This window comes from Triticum aestivum, chromosome 5B (genome assembly GCF_018294505.1).
Source record: "Triticum aestivum cultivar Chinese Spring chromosome 5B, IWGSC CS RefSeq v2.1, whole genome shotgun sequence".
Lineage (NCBI taxonomy): Eukaryota > Viridiplantae > Streptophyta > Magnoliopsida > Poales > Poaceae > Triticum > Triticum aestivum.
In genome coordinates, this window is record NC_057807.1 from 551,594,039 (window position 1) to 551,605,936 (window position 11,898).

The window sequence follows — 11,898 nt, forward strand, 5'->3', positions numbered from 1 at the left end:
GAGCCGCCGTTGGTCTTCAACCCATCTGCTCACCGCCGGTGTAGTCAACGGCCGCGCCCTGCGCCGACCGACCTTGAGCCGCTATTGCAAGCCGCCGCGGCAGTAACAATCAGGTGCTATTTTTCTAAAACTCTTTTTTAGTATAATTAAATATCGTCAAAAGATTTTTTCGAGGTATGTTATTGTATACACAGGTCAATTACCTCGTGATTAAAGTATGATTCAGTCCCCGCACGCTGTCATCGGAGGTCGTGTTTATATCCACACTATATCAAATGGCTTAACAGATGTGCGCAAGTCGCCGCCTCAGCGGTCCGATCTACATCAACTCACCGAGACCGCGTCTGTAGCCGGTTCATTCGACCATACCCGCGCCGGCTCAACCGTCCGCGCCCACAGCTGACCCGTCTGTCCGCGCGGCTTACAATGCCGCGGCCGACTCACACGTCCGTTCTGTTTTCTAAATGTCGTGGTTAAACTCCGACATATTGAACATATAAAGGATGAGCCCCTGCGCCTAACTAGCGGCCGTGGCCACGTCTCATTTTTGCTTTTTGCGCGTGAATTACTGTAGCAGCACGGAGATGGGCGCTCGGGACTCTCTCCCCTCCTCTCGCCTCCGACATTGCCTCCTCCCCTCTCCTCTCTCTCCCGTCTCCTCCCTCTCAACCCTAGCTGCCACCACCCACCCTCTACTGCTCCACCACGCACCCTCCTCCCCTCTGGATCAGGTGCAGGCAAGCCGGTGGCGCAGGCGGCGGCGCTCCACTCGAGGGCAAAGGGAGGCAACGGCGGCGGTGGCCGCCGTGGACACCCGCGACTATGGTGAGCCCCTGCGCCACCGCCCTCTCTCCTCTTCTCCCCTACTCCCTCACCCATCTCTCTCCCCCGCAGACGAACCCCGCCGCCAGGAGGCCGCCATGAAGGCCCGTCCCGAGCTCGCCTCGCCGCTCCTCCGGTGACCCTCGTTGCCCCTGGATCCGGGCGGATCCGACGATTCCCCGACATGCAGGCGGGCCAGCACGCGGCGCTAGGCGGAGGAGCCCTCCCATGGCGGTGTCAATGTACGTGTGTGTGGATAAATTTCGACAGGATATGCAACCAATCTGATTGTGGATATGTCGTATATGGAAATGATGCTGTAAATCTGCTTATAATAATTTTGTGATGCTCAAGTTTGTTCAGATAGGCTCATTTTTTTCAGTAAAAAGTTGCTTCCCCCATTTCATTGCAGAAATTTTGGGTTGCACAATAATAACCTTCAAAATAGTAATTTCTACTATAGTCTTCTCATGATGATTTCAGATTAATTATTAATAGCTGCTGTTTGGTCATTTCATAGAATGCTTCTGGTATTAATCATATTGTCACTCGGATTGATTCATTCATTTTTAGGCAATACTCAGCTGTTCATGGCAAGATACTTTTAGGAATAAATTCAGTCGTACTGCGCACTTTTTGTATTTCATGTCTATTGAGTAACACTATGACAATAAGCTAATCTGGCACGGAAGGAGCATTTTTTACTTTTGTTTTCGTTGCCCAGTTAATGTTTATGGATAAATCTTACCAAATTATTTTCTGAGATTGCCAAACGTAACAGAACCCCAATAATATGCATGTCTTTTCGCTGTGACATAATGTTCTGATTAGCCTGTAGTTACCTGTTGCATTCCCTTCTGTGATAGATATCCCATATTTGCAGTGGTACAACTCAAGGCATTATATAATCATGTGTTATTCTAGAATATAACCAAGGTGAACTTTTTCGGTTTTAGACCAAAGATCAACTTCATCTCTTCTAGAGAAACAAGCTATTTTGTTCATATATATATATATATATATATATATATATATATATATATATATATATATATGTTAGTGATCTGCATAAATGGATGTCTCTTTTTTTTTAAGTATTTTCATATTTTGATTCCTACCAATTTGATGTATCAACAAGTACTCTCAGCACAAATCAGTATACGCACCACATAAATAGGTTTTAAAAACTTTCAGACTGAATGAAGAATAAATGTGGAGCAACTCACCATGTTAACTCTGTAGGGTGGTGGGTTTGCCATAGGATATGCACTGGCCAGTGTGCGCATGCCGGTGTACGCGCACATGATGTACCTCAAGATCTCAGTTCTCACTATGACCATAGGTATGCTCAATGGTTTGGCCTGAACTTTAAATTAGTCATGTGCTGCATTTGTGGTCATGCAGGTGCAGCTAACAACAGAAATCCAATTGATGACTGTTGATTATGCTATTGCTTATGGGGCCTTTCTTAAGAGTTGAGAAGGTAGTTAAATTCCTTTTTTTACTGAACCTATGATAATTGGCTCTAGACATCACACAGACTGGTTCTGAAGTGCTATGTACAAAAGGCTAGAATAGTTGTATCCCAATCTGCTTGAGCTGTAACAATACCTAAACAAAAGAACTAGAAGTATGGTTGTACAAACAATTGTCCTATTTATTCTGTTATGTTCCGCCATGGTACAAGTGGTGAGCAAAATCTGAAGTTAAAGGAGGCATTGACGGCTGTTGTTACCATGTTCATTTTTGGTTTCAATGATTTCGATGATGAATTCACACGTCTCAATGTCTTCCTCTGGCTTAGCATGCAATTCCAATGTTAGATACTTATTTGTACAGAAGATAAGCATATAATCCTCTGTAGTGAATAGGCAGAGCAACAGCAAAGGCCTGCTGGTGTGAATTTCTCAGAATGGGAATTGCTACAGTGGCGGCGACGACACATCAGCAGCGGCGGTGCAGCAGTATGGTACCCTGCCTCCACCTTGCCACCAGCCTCCTCTACCTCGCGATGGCGGCGTCTCCGACCTCCAACTCTGGTAACCACATCCTCCTCTGCGACCCATGTGATATTTTTCTTGCTACGACCCACATTGTCTGCTACTTTTTACTCTTCAGTTATGTTCTGCGCTTTTGTGGCTACCTGACCACCAATTGTTAAATTAGTAATACTTGGAAACTGGTTCTTACAATGATATTTACTAGAGTAGATGAACAAGTTGTACCAGCATTGCCATTCTGTGTACACCGCATGAGTTTTGTTAGTTACATATTTTTTATGCTAACGTTAGGAAGTCCAATGATGACAATATTCCCCTTAACACGACCATCTTGACAGATATCTGAATAGAACAATATTTTTATCGGCACGGAAAAGAAAAGATTGATTTCTGCAGTCAGCTAGCTTCTTTCTGTGAAGTTCCTTACCCATGCTTCATACGGCTCACTATTTGCTTTCCGTTTTTGGATAGACCATCAACCAAGCTCAAATAAACAAAAACATGTGCAATGTGTTGATGAAACTGATATTCACCTTGTTGCTGTAGGCATTCAAGACCTGGCAGGGCTGGGTCAACCGGCCCTTCGTGTTCAAGACCCGGCTCTGATGAGCCTTGACAGCCCTGCTACCTGCTTGGCATATTCATCCTGAGCTGTGTCCGGAACCAGACCAGCAGGGGCACCCTGAGCGAGCACTCGAGGCATGCTGTCAAGTTGGACGAGTGCAACCAGGCCAGCTGCCGTGTGTACAAGAGGACCCCCCCCCCCCCCCCCCCCTACACACACATATTTTTCATTCCTTGATAGATGGTTACATTCTTGTATGTTGGTTAAAGACAATGTTTTTCTTCTCGAATTATGAAACCTCAAACAATACTAAGACATAACCGTTTTGTTCGTTTTGCAATCAAAGCTTCCATCGAATAATGTTTTAGAATTGTGCTCCGTCTTATTCATAAAGTGTGGCTATTTTGTAGATTCATACAAGATACGGCTTTGTGTGCATTGAAATAGCAACAAGTTGGCCTCTCGGTCTCATTTCTGTATACATTTGATTCATACACGCAGCCAGCGTGTCCATGTGATCTGGATGAATTTCTCTATCCTGTTTTATGTTGTGATGTCTTTGATTTTTGTCTCTTCCAGATTTACATATAGATGCCTCGATGAATAATTTTGTGTTCTTTTCTATTGACGGCCTTTAGGTTTTTTTATAATGATTCTAAAACGAGGTCACTCCTACTAATCTTGCTCTCCAGGCCTGGTGGCAGGATGCTTGGTCAAGAATGCAGGGTGAGCAAAAGAAAACTAGGAACACTTTTATCTCTCTGGTCATCTAGAGCATATGGAGGGAGCAAGATAGCGGGCTTTGATAGTGCCTTCACACCGCCCTAGAGGGGGTGCCACTAAGGGCTTTCTCATGGAACGCGGTGCAATGTGGTTTTATGCACGCCTATGAGCAGGCTACCCTGCACATAAACTGGATGCTTCCAAGGGTTCTCAGGCCTATTACTTCCCCCTGAGATGCTTCCAAGGGTTCTATTATGCTCCATTGTATTTATTTATTTTTTCCTTTTTTGATTGCTTTTCCTTCTCTGTTTCTTTTTTTATATGCAAGGCCATAAATTTTTACCATGCATCCTTGCTCACACAAAAAATTACTTCAAAATACACATGCTTCTAAAAATGCACATCCTTTTCAAGACTATGTATATCTTATTATCAAAGGTTATAAGGCAGAAGTAATACATTGTACTTTTTTCAAAGCACGCATGGAATTAGCGGGCTCCTTCAGGTATTTCAAGAGAAAAACAGAATATGTTTAACTAATTTTCTATATTGCTTATTTATGCATTTGTGACCATAGCTTTCCACTTTAGCTCATAAACTGGATGGCAAAATAGAGTTTGACCATTTCATATTTATGTTGTCTTATTAGGAAAATAAAGTTTGTTTTATAGCTGATGCTTCATATGTTTTATCGACCGGTGAATGCTCAACTTTAGCTCATAAACTTGCTGCCAAAGAATTAATCTCTCGCAAGTTCGAGTTCTCAGAAAGGTTAAAGGGTGCCAAAAAGAACTTGCTGCCATGATGCGCGGTTCAAACATAGGTATCCTGCCTTACGGTTAATTTTATTATGGTCACTTGGGGGCTTCATTCTCATCGGGCATAGCTATCAGTACCCTCTTGATAGGCGCAATGCCAAAATTTATATGGTCACTTGGGGGCTTCCTGTTCAAACATAGGTCGTATTCGAACCAAAGAGAACATAGCTGTCGATACCCTTTTGATTAGCAAACTGCTGAACCTACTTGGGGGCTTCTTGATCGTATCTGAATCATAGCTCAACCCCTTTGGGAATCGACGTGGATCGTATTCAAATCAGCGTCGTTAAACAACTTTTAAGGTCATTTGGGGGCTTCCTGTTCAAATATCGGTCGTATTCGAACCAAAGAGAACATAGCTGTCGATACCCACTTTGATCGGCAACGCCAACGCCACTGGAGGCTATCTGATCGTATTCGAATCTTAGCTTAACCCCTTTGGAACGGTTTACTGATCGTATTCAAATCAAAAGCCTCAAAAATTTTATCTGTTTTTATACAATCGCAAGTATTTGAGTTGTCACAAATATCATATGTGCCGGCTCTTACAGACTTGAGTTGTCAACTTCACTGTCCGGGTCACATAAGCCGGCAGTATCATTCAAAGGATCATAGGGATCTTGTGATCTACTTGTGTGTAGGATAAGACTATATTTGGGTGGTTACCCGCCCTGGCTTTTGACGTTAAGTCGCCAGGGTATATGTTGTTTAAACTCTTTGCAGGATTTGCAGAAATATGACATATAAATGATTAAGTTTAAAGCTCATTACCAAAGTTGATGCTTCAAAATGATTATTCGTTCTGGATCTTTCTGAAAGGCTATAAGCCGCCGGGTTATCAAAATTTCGACTTACAATGGAGGTGTATTAAATCGCCATCGGCCAAGAGCCGCCGGGTATTTAAACTCTAGATTTACTTATCAACAGATGAGGTATTTAAAGTCGCTTTAGCGCAATAGCTATTATTTTATTAATGGATATGATTTATTCTACAATCGGAGGAATAGTCCCGAGTCGCTGCAGGCTTACGACCCGGCACTTGGGGGCTACATTATTCAAATTGAGGTTACATCAAATATGCAAGTCTCATGTTGCTGCAAGCATGCACCATGACACTTGGGGGCTAATGTAAAGTCATTTTTTGCTCAACTTATTGAAGATCCGACTCATCACATTCTAAATGAGTTGGCCCTTGGGGGCTACCAATTTCTCCTGTCAAAAATTCAAGGTACACAAGCATTAATCCATTATATTGAACGACCCACTATTCAGTTGGTGGAGTACAAAGCTCTTAACCTTGTGGACGTGGGTTCAAGCCCCATGGTGGAGACTATATTATATGATGTTATTATCAATTATATACAAAGTCTCAGCTCAGTATTATCTTACTAAGCCGGCCCTTGGGGGCTACACATTGTTGTTCAAATTTACATGGATATATCTACAAAGTCCATGCTCATTATTGCATAATGACCTAGCCCTTGGGGGCTACACTGGTTAAAATTTTCATGAGCATAAAGCAATTAGAAGTCCCAGGTTGCTGCAAGCATGACAACCCGGCACTTGGGGGCTACATATGTGGAATATTCAGTTTTATGACTAATGATTGAGATGAATAACCCTGATTTCTTCAAGGTTGCAACACTTATATTGAAGCAAGTCTTAAGCTATCACTATGTTCTCCTCTGAAGACTTGGGGGCTACAGGTATTATGCATATAAAGAGGGAACATCTTCAAAATTCTCAGCTTTGAGTAAATCAGGAAGATCAATTACATGACCCGGTGTCAACAACAATTATGACTCGACATCATCAGTCTTTTATAACCTGGAGATTTTGGAAATTATAACTCGGCAAGATCTACATCTTTAAGCCGGTTGAAAATCAGATGAGTATTTCAAGACCTATATTTTTTAAGCCGGCGCTTTGGAAGCCGACTCAAATGGACTATTTGTTTACAATATTTCTTATACAAGCAAATTGATTGTGAAGCTGGTCTATTGACCCGGATTTTCTAGAAGAAGGAAATGACAAGGACTTAAGGATGTTCAGGTGTCGGTTTACAAGAATTCTTAACCCGGAGCACAACTTGTCAAATTTGTTCTTGTGTTTATTTTGCAGCATAAGTTTACCATGGATAAATCCAAGCTAAACTTGGGGGCTAATGTCGGGGATATACCCCGCGGTGTAACCCGGCCGGAAGTATAACCCGGCCGAACTTGGCGACTCACTAATGACCCGCCTTGACTGGACGATACACTAAGTAACCCGCCCGATCCTGGCGACTTATGGATGACCTGGCAAGCGGGTCAGATGAGCGACAAGACCCGGGGGCCCAGGAGGCTCAAGGCCCAGAAGGCCGGCTTACGTTATGGTAGGCCGACTTAAGAGGAAAGGCGTGAGAAATATCTCCCTTACAAGGAATCAAGACCCGGACTTGTATCCGGCTTGTAGTAGAAGATAGGCTAGTCCTAATCCTATTTGGACTCCACATGTAACCCGCCCCTCTAACTTATATAAGGAGGGGCAGGGCTCCCCAAAGAGGGGAAGCAAGAAACAATCTCTAGGGCTAGACACAACTAGAGGAGTACCGGTTTACGGCGACTCCCTCATGATGATAATGAGATCTAGCCTCAAACAGCATGTAGGGTTTTTACCAGATGATGTTTCCCGGGGCCCGAAGCTGTCTAAACCCTTGTCTTGTGTTGCGTCTTTCGATTCCGCTCAACACCTCTCAAGCTACCACATAGATGCGTTGGCCTCGTGACTAAGTCCTCACACTAAGGACATCTGACGTGTTAATTCCACGACATGACTTGCACGCCAAACACATACCACTACCCCAAATTGACTCCTGACGGCCAAATTCCGTCAAGAATGAGCTAGTATCGTCAGGAATCCCCAGTCAGCAATAGCTTGTCAGGAATGACCTGCATTCTTGAGGGTACCTATCATGAAAGATTTCCAAAACTCTGGCACATTGATAGGATAATCAACTAACTCTCCTTTTTGAAAGGGGCTAATGAGAACAAAGGTTGCCTTCTTCAACAGGATCAAATTCATAGTGGGGAACGAACATAGTAGTAGGTTTTGGGAAGATACCTAGCTGGGAGAGACACCACTAGCCTTACAGTATCCTTCCTTATACAACATTGCACAACAGAAAGAGGTTTTTGTTAGTATAGTGTTGGGTTTTGTTCCTCTTAACATTCAGTTCAGGCGATCACTAGTGGGAGAATGATAGGATGGATGGTTGCATCTTGTGCGTAGGTTAATGGAGGTTAACCTTTCTGATGCACTGGATACTTAACACTCGAAGTTGTCCGTGTCAGGTGTTTTCTCGGTTAAGTCAATGTACAGTGACTTCATAAACACCGGGCCTATCTCGAGGTCAATCCACATACCCAAAATCAAGGTGCCGTTGAAAATCAAGGTGTTTATGTGTTTTGTACATAAGGGGTTATTTTGACAAAGGACAGCTTAACAAAGTGTAATTGGGAAGGTAGTAAACGATGTTTCTTTTGTGACCAGGACGAAACAATAGAATATCCTTTTATCCAATGGCCACTTGCTAAGTTACTGTGGCGGGCCATCCACGCGTCCTTTACCGTAGGTCCGTCTTTCACGGTTTTACATTTATTTGGGACTTGGTTAAGTGGGACAGAGTCTAAGACCACGACCCCTGTTCGAGATTGTGTGTGTGTGCATTATTTTTGGCCATATGAAATTGTAAGAATGGGTGCCTTTAACAGACGAATCATAATAAATTTTTTGCAGGTTCTCTTCAGGGCATTTGCTTGGATCTGTATGTGGTCGTTACTCAGCCATGCAAAGCACAGGCAGCTTATGGATATTGGGTGCAACCGATGGGAGATGATTGCATGAGATACTTACAACCGGTTTGGATGGCGATCCAATAATAGGATAGGTATCTAGTCATCTTACCCTATTTTCGCCGGTTGTGGCAACTTTTTTTATGAGATTCGCACTATTGTTTGAGACCTTGTTCGGAACCTGGATTTTTTTAATAATATGTGTGTGTGCATCAAGAGATGCAGAGGCCGTGGGTATTCCTCCTTTAAAAAAGTATGTCATGAAAGATATTCCTGACGACTTATCCTGATGCCCCCCCTCGGCCGCCCAAACTATATTTCCTGATGGTATGGCTGTCGGGAATTACCGTCAAGAAATAAAACCGGCAGGAACATCCCTTGTTCCTCATAAGTAATGCCTGTCATGAGCGTACCTTCGGGAATTAGCTTAACATATCGGTGATAACTCGCTTCACCGGGAATGACAGAACAAAGTCGTCACGAATCAACTAAGAGAAGCTAAAAATATCATTCAAAATCAGTAGAAAAACAAATATTCAAATTCAGAGTCACATGTGTCAGATCCTCTCGTATCATGCACAAAACAAAGGTCACCCAACCAATTTTATATCACATCCAACTCATAGTTCAGGATATACAAATTATATTGAGATCTCAATGTTGAGAAGATCTAGATCCATATCCAATCATGATTCATATAAGCTCAACTTAACAGGAGTTGTCACCAAGTCCAAAGGAAACATACTAGTTGATTACTAAAAGGTAAATTCTAGCTCATGACAAACATGGTATTCACCACTAAGAAAGTGAAGAGATCTTATCTTAGTGCCAAGCGTAAGTCTTATCTTGGTCGGTTTTGTTTTATGTCTTTTTGTCACACTTGTGGGTTTGGTTGCGTGCATCCTAATTATGCAGAGGCCAGGTGTACTCATAATGATTTGTATCGCTTGATGCTACATCTTGAGATAATAAAATCGCCCTTTATCGAGAAGTGCCAAGCATAGGCTACAATCAAAAAATAACCAAGTCGGGAATGACTCGTTTTTCCCTTCGTTGCCCCATCCACGTCAGGAACCTGCTTCATTCCTTAAGGAGGCTTCGTCACCTTCACGAATGTCTTCTGCCGTCTGGAAAAAGTCAGTTTGGGGTACATACATGACATGGCTGCCGATAAGAACACGCAGATCTATCACTCCTAATGCAAAGGGTGCCATGACAAACCTATAGTTGTGCCACTCCCCTGGTGCACCACTACCACTAAGAACCTAGGGCTTTGGCAGTCACAGCACTCTGGGCTCCTGTTGCCTTCCAATCCCATGACACACTGCCAACTTAGGGATTATGGTCCATTTAAAAATAACTATTCATTTCTTGCAAAAGAAAAAACTAACTATTCATGTAAAAAATTTACGGGCTTGTTCGATTTGAGTATGTATGACTTCTATCCATGTTGCGAGCTGCCTTAGACCCTAGTTTGCTTTTATACATGAAGCACGACAGGCACATAGTGTGTCCTTGCACACATATTAACATGTTCGGCTTTAATACCAAAGCTTAAGTAATGTAGTAGAGGCACTGTAAATGCCATTAATGCATAGGGCGTCTCCATTGCATTTGCGGTTTCTCCCCATCTTGGGGTGTATGTATATTCGGATCGTTAGTGTAATTTTCTTTGCCAATCATGTTTTTTTCTTTTCTATTCTTGAGAAACATTGTTGAGTTGTACATACTACTTCTGTATTTCTTGGTCTGACTAAATTTTATCTCTTCATCTTCAAACCATTCATAGCAGATGGAATATGAAACCAAACATGATCAGGTCAGGGTGCCCCAACGTTCATGTGGTTCCATGTGTGTTATGAACTGTATTTCACATGAGGCTGGTAAAATCTAGTTAAAAATAGATAATGCGAACTAGTTTCTATAAAATGGTTGCCTTTTGTTTCTAGGAGCTTATCAGTTATCATAACATGGAGTTCAGCCTTTACAAACTCAAATGGCACATTGACATCAAATCACCGTCACAAACTTAGCAGTTGTCCGTGCCATCTCGGATGAGAAACTAGGCATTGACATGCATCTTCATTTCTTCCATACAGTAGGAGGATACACCTCTTTTGGTTGGTGTTCACGATGATGACCTAGCTAATCTGGCCACCTAACCGTTGATGGATGCATTCGAGCATATCCATGAACAGTGACCAATCACCCCTTAAATGTCCACAACCAGGTGCCTCGTTAGCAAATTCTTAAATCCATACAACCACATGCAAAGTGAATTTAACTAACGTAAAATACATCTTGATCCCACACATACTGCCCGGCTACTTCATCAAGATTGCCACCAGACTATCAAAGCTATGGAGGAAGTTCATCGTTGCCCTTGCCGTCTTGGTTGCAGAAGTAGTGGTTGAAGACGCAAAATAGATCGAGCCGGATACGCTCATTGCCAGAGTTGTGCGACCCGTCATTGGCTTCCTCCTTCTCCTCTTTGGGGGCAGTCCGGCCATGGCATGGACCACCCGGTTTTGCTCCCTTGCCAGGGCACACATCATTTTTCTCCTTTGTTGCTTCTCGATGATGCGGGCACAGAGAGCTTCCTCGTCCAAGGTGGTGTGTGACTTCACCTCCGCGGCCTCGGCCTTCAGGGGTGTTATTGCGTTCTAAGCCCTCTGCCTCGCACGGCGGGCACACCTCACGTCTGCACCGGACAGGCCGTGAGGCATGCCAGCGTTGACCTCCGACTCGGAGCTCGGCACCGTGGGGATGAGGCGCCACCAAAAGGTTTGCGGCCAGTGGTCACCGCGTCCGGCAAGATCGCGTTCACATGTCTCGAGCCATCAGCCCTGTCGGATCCAAGTGCCATTTGCACGGACGCAATGGATTCCCACCTCCTAGTACAAATCTGTGTCCCGTCGCCTTCCAATCCCATGATATGTCGGGTTTTGGTCCATCTACAAGAATATAAGTTACTATTCCCGTGGACAATTAGCCACCTTGTTCGGTTTGAGTATGTATGCCTTCAATCCATGTTGCGAGCCAGATAGATCCTAGTCTACTTTTATATATGCGGCCCCAGTATGTAAACGTAACCTATAGTGAGGGCAATAGAAGCTTCATTGATGCATGGGGCACGT

General features: G+C 43.5%; 1 protein-coding gene across 5 annotated transcripts; it reads left to right on the top strand.

The window, feature by feature from the left end:
• The first annotated feature begins 514 nt into the window (after positions 1 to 514).
• On the top strand, positions 515 to 3,851 carry LOC123113131 (uncharacterized). Of its 5 annotated transcripts, none has more exons than XR_006455920.1 (5): positions 515 to 825; positions 895 to 1,064; positions 2,065 to 2,305; positions 2,694 to 2,861; positions 3,369 to 3,851. XR_006455920.1 is itself a non-coding variant. In XM_044534281.1 (5 exons), the coding sequence occupies exons 3-5, from the start codon at positions 2,107 to 2,109 to the stop codon at positions 3,470 to 3,472; spliced, it is 330 nt and encodes a 109-aa protein (XP_044390216.1). In that variant the 5' UTR covers positions 517 to 825; positions 895 to 1,064; positions 2,065 to 2,106; the 3' UTR covers positions 3,473 to 3,851. The 5 variants fall into 5 exon arrangements, 2 of the variants coding, with proteins under 2 accessions (XP_044390216.1, XP_044390217.1); XR_006455919.1 differs by having other exon boundaries at positions 516 to 825; positions 2,687 to 2,861; XR_006455918.1 differs by having other exon boundaries at positions 517 to 825; positions 2,065 to 2,164; positions 2,687 to 2,861.
• Positions 3,852 to 11,898: the final 8,047 nt, after the last annotated feature.

Coding starts and splice junctions, on each gene's coding strand:
- LOC123113131 (XM_044534281.1), top strand. CDS start 2,107: ATGCCGGTGTACGCGCACATGATGTACCTCAAGATCTCAGTTCTCACT. Junction 2,165..2,693: donor AGTTCTCACTATGACCATAG/GTATGCTCAATG, acceptor TGTAGTGAATAG/GCAGAGCAACAGCAAAGGCC. Junction 2,862..3,368: donor GTCTCCGACCTCCAACTCTG/GTAACCACATCC, acceptor TTGTTGCTGTAG/GCATTCAAGACCTGGCAGGG.